Source organism: Sinohyriopsis cumingii, chromosome 14, assembly GCF_028554795.1.
Source record: "Sinohyriopsis cumingii isolate HCF-2022 chromosome 14, ASM2855479v2, whole genome shotgun sequence".
Taxonomy (NCBI): Eukaryota; Metazoa; Mollusca; class Bivalvia; order Unionida; family Unionidae; genus Sinohyriopsis; species Sinohyriopsis cumingii.
In genome coordinates, this window is record NC_142974.1 from 59,744,414 (window position 1) to 59,749,257 (window position 4,844).

Consider the following 4,844-nt stretch of genomic DNA (forward strand, 5'->3'; position numbering starts at 1 on the left):
CTTAAACTGAACATTATATTCATCCATCTTGATAACGTGAATTGGCATGCTTTGCTCATGCGAAATTTTGTTAACTTCAGTCAATATAACGTTTCGTTGCGACCCAACAATATTTTAACTGTTTTCTTATTCCGATTGACTGATTCACTTTTCCATTACCTATCAATTAAAGCCGAAGTACGTCGCAAGAGACCATTGTTTGATACATATTACACGAGAGCATGCGAGAGCCTCAGCAAAAACGAATCTGAACAAATTTGGACAAGACTATCAAATTTACTACATTGTACATTGGTAAAACCTAGCAACAATTTTAAAAAGAGAAATTCGTTTATACATGTGTTTTATTTTCAAGTCAAGTTTTGGTGCTTCTTTATGTAAATGAGATTCTTATTTTAAATGAAATTCTTCACACGTTAGCTTAGGTTATTATTAGTATATGATCATAAATTCCATATAGTACTTGAAACACATTAAATGAATTCTTAATTTGTCCGTCATACTATATCTCCTTCCGATTTCTTATTGGCATTGTGATCGTACTTAAGTCCATCCCAGTGTATCCCATCATCCCTCTGTTTGAAAATTATTGTCATAGGGAAGAAAAAGTTCAAAGCCCAGAAATCACCGAACACAGATTTCATATTTCTATTTATAGTGTTTGAACTAATTACTGGACGTTTCTTTGCAACTTCGTACATCGTCTTTCCTTCTATCACCAACGACATTTGAGTTGTGAAGTAAAACATTCCAAAAAGACCAAATAACGGTTCGAGGTAAACATGGATGACAAGAAAACAATTATGTAGTTCTGTGTTGCCAAAAATGGTTCTATATAAGGCAACGGGAGGAATGAGGTCTGTCCAAGACTCCGCCTCTTTTACCCAATACACGTCTTTTAAATACATGAAGGTAAGAAAACCCCCTAGACACCCAACAATCATTGCATAGAAAGTTAACATAATGAAGTAACGTTGATTGTTGAAACCGATACAATTGCCGACCTTAACACAATGATGATCTCGTTTTAGAATGCATCGTCTGCAGAATTTACAGTGATGCGCCCGCGGAGGAATATGTATCTGACACTTGATGCAATATTGCCATAGCAACCCATCCTTTTCCGACATGTCGTAAACTGCATTTCCGTTTTGTTGAACACTCTCCTGAATCAAGGGATTGAACCGATCGGGTGGATTGTCCCAAGCTTTTTGCACTGGAACAAAAGGTTTATCACGTGACATAGGGAAAGATGGATCATACAGCATTACACATAGCCAGTTAGCTATACCATTGATTCCGAAAAACCAACATAAAATACCAAAATAGTACCTTGTCCACTCATCGTCAAAAAGATAGGGAATAATGTAGAACAAAACAACATACATCTGGCTAGGAAATTGGAATAGCATTAACCCACGATAGAAGTATTTTGCCGGCAGCGCACTGGAACCATCTTCTTTTTTTTTCTTCATATGTTCCTTCCATCGCTGGGATTCTTCCTTTACCAGTTGGGTCAGAGTTTTGCCACGATCTTCAGGTGGAATCTGAGGCAGTTTGAAATTAAAGAAGCTGAAGCCTTTTCTTTGCATTTGTTGCCTGCAAATGATAAAAGTGCAGATATAAGTAGGTTTTCATCAACTTGGCTATGATGAGATTTAAATATTTTAAAGACCTCAGTTATTTCACATATATCATAGGGTCATCCTAAAGTCAGCTCCACGTCCTCGTAGTCAGCGTTTATAAGTCCAATTCATACAAACATAAATTCAAACAATCATTCATATGTATGTATGTATGTATGTATGTATGTATGTATGTATGCATGTAGGTAGGTAGGTATGTATGTAGGTATGTATGTATGTAGGTATGTATGTTTGTATGTATGTAGGTATGTATGTATGCGTGTATGTATATGTGTGTATGTGTGTATATATGTGTGTATGTATGTGTATTTATGTATGTATTATGCATGTATGTATGTGCGTATGTGTGTGCGTGTGTGTGTGTGTGTGTGTATGTATGCATGTATATATGCATGTATGTATGCATGTGTGTTTGTATTTAATAGCATTACTCTGACTGGTAGTAGGAAATTATTTGTAAACAAATGATATAAGGATTTAACTAAGGTGTATCATAGTAGCAGGTTTACCAAAATGCATCCGGATATTTTTAACATCAGCAAGTTCACCAACAGAGCCAAACAATGTTTTAAGGGTGAAATACATTCTCGAGTTATATCGCCAAAACACACACGCGTCTGTAACTATAAATGTGAATGTTAAAAAGTAAAACTGAGAGGCGTGAACAAATGTCAAGGCGTTTTTGCATGAGATATGTTGCTTAGCAACAAAAATAAGTTGATAAGTGCAGTAGCCAAAACAGACAACATTTCGTTGAAATGCAGATGGAAATAGGAAGACAGAAGCTTCTGTCCACCCCCACCCCCATCACCCCCACAACGCACACAACCAACATCATCATTATCACAACACCGTACCTTTTACTTCTTCGAAAAAATTATATATATATATATATATATATATATATATATATATATATATATATATATATATATATATATATATATATATATTACATACATATCACACTCATATCATCCCCATTAAGTTTGCACCTATTACATCGGCCCCTCGTGTAAATTAAACTGTCCATTTTTCAAACTTGAATATGAGTTGAGGACGGTCTGAGTGATTGTCATCCCTCTAGACACACGAGTTCGTCTCTGTTAATAGGAATAATGATGCCCATTATTGATCGATTTGCCTTGAATGAATACATCAGTAAAAGATATGAACGTATTTATGTGCGTTGAGGAAGGTGGCGCTGGAAGGGGGAGGGGTGAACTTACGATTGTGATAAGTGGTATCATAAACTGTTAATGCGTTATTCTTCACAAATTCTGTCACTCATCAACACACAAAAGAAACACAACTGACACATTTTTCAAGTGTTTACGGTAAAGCATTATACGCGCATCAGTTATTTATAGACTCACCTGGAACACCTTTCTTCTGTACGTAACAAAATCTTCTTAATTTAATCTTAAAGTCTTTAAAATCGGTATATATCCATATGTATATCACAAGAAGCTCAACAGTACATGGAATTTTCTAATGTAACCAGGCATCCGGCGTCCAACAACGTATGCACGATCTGACATGTACACTGTTTTTACAACGGTTATACATTCTTCATGTATGTTGTGTTCCATGTTGTCAATGACGACCAGGTAAATTGTAGGGTCTTTGTTTAGTCCTATGTACCTTGTGAAATGTATGAGTGTTAAATATGAAATGAACAGATGTCCGTTCAAGTTTGCATACTCATAGTGGAGTACCTGCTTGGTTGAATCGTTATTGGGTGGTTAGATAACAGAATCGGAGTTTATGAATGATCACGGGCTAGAAATGCACTGTCAGGGGACGTAACTGTGTGTGATTCAAAACAGTATATGTCTCTTTAATTCCTCTCATGTGAGAGCGAGAGAGAGAGAGAGAGTGAGAGAGAGAGAGAGAGATGGGGCGGGGGGGGGGGGGGCGGCGATCGTTTTAATTTAGAGTCGGCCCATGTTAAGCCAGACTAAAAGAAGTTCTTTAAAGCTGAATGTACCGTCTATAAAATACTAAGACAAATACTTGAAAGAACACACAATATTAACAACACGTATCACATGACCATAAAACACGGCACATCAGAACAATAAAGATACATATAACAAAGCAATAGTAGTGTACACACACGCATGCACGTACGCAAACACACACGCAAGTAGTAAAGTGGGCCACCCTAGCGACAATGGAAATTAGCATTACAGAGACCCCTGGGCCACTCTAGCGACAATGGAAATTTAACATGGAGAAAAATCGTGGGCCACTCTAGCGACAAGGGAAATTAACATGGGGAATAGACTTTGGGCTTGTCTAGCGACAAGGGAAATTGAACATGGGATTTTTTGTTTGTTTTTTTTTTTTAAAAAAAATTTTTAAAAAAAAATTAAAAAAAGGGGTAGGCAATGGAAAGGCTGTCTCTGTTCGAGAAATATGGCTGGCCCTGAAAAGGGCCTTTGGGTTTATGTTAATATTAATATTAACATAGATGGCATCTGTCACATCTTCTTCTTCTTCTTAAACTCCTTCTAACTGCCGGTCCATACACAAGTACCCTCTTGAGACATCCTTGTCTTTCTATATAAACTCTCCTCATCCATAGACTAGTATCTGTCCTATCAACAACAGTCCACTTGGACCGGACATACATGAGCATGTCCGTCCTGAACATCATTGTTGACACAAGGGTTGAAGATTGAACGTCGGTCCACATCTTGAGGCTCCGAGAACAGGTGAATCAATGCAGTGAACTGCGCTTATTTATAGGGACAGAAAGGATTGAAACGGATTGAGTTCATTCACCAATCCGAACACGCGTTACAAAATTCAGTCAGCCCGCATCCAATCCGAAGAGAGCAGTCTGTGACGTCACGTGGCCTATATAGATTCGCTAGCGCTTGTGTGCAGTCAATCTATGCGACAGTGATTCAACATGACGGAAACTCAGAAAACGATCCATTGGGGTGCAACAACAGGGGAGACCGCCCAAGGGAACCCGGACTTACTTTCAGAAGAGGTGAATTGGGATTTTGTGGATTTTCTCTCCTCGCAAGAATTTGTTCCGGAACCTTCGTTACCTTCTTCATTACCGCAAGTGGAGAATTTTAGACAGAGACAGAAAGAAGAATTGGAAAAATTTATACAACGACAAAAGGAAGCGGAACAAGCTTTTCTCCTACAGCAACAGCAGCAAGAAGAAGAGGTAAGAAA

The 4,844-nt window shown here is 37.8% G+C and overlaps 1 protein-coding gene across 1 annotated transcript; it reads right to left on the reverse strand.

The window, feature by feature from the left end:
• Positions 1–326: 326 nt before the first annotated feature.
• Positions 327–3,217, reverse strand: LOC149783947 (palmitoyltransferase ZDHHC15B-like). Its single transcript, XM_089933179.1, has 2 exons — positions 3,023–3,217; positions 327–1,599 (listed from the first exon to the last, which is right to left on the reverse strand). Exon 2 carries the CDS (start codon positions 1,590–1,592, stop codon positions 498–500), a length of 1,095 nt encoding a protein of 364 aa, XP_089789305.1. The 5' UTR covers positions 1,593–1,599; positions 3,023–3,217; the 3' UTR covers positions 327–497.
• Positions 3,218–4,844: the final 1,627 nt, after the last annotated feature.

Coding starts and splice junctions, on each gene's coding strand:
- LOC149783947 (XM_089933179.1), bottom strand. CDS start 1,592: ATGCAAAGAAAAGGCTTCAGCTTCTTTAATTTCAAACTGCCTCAGATT.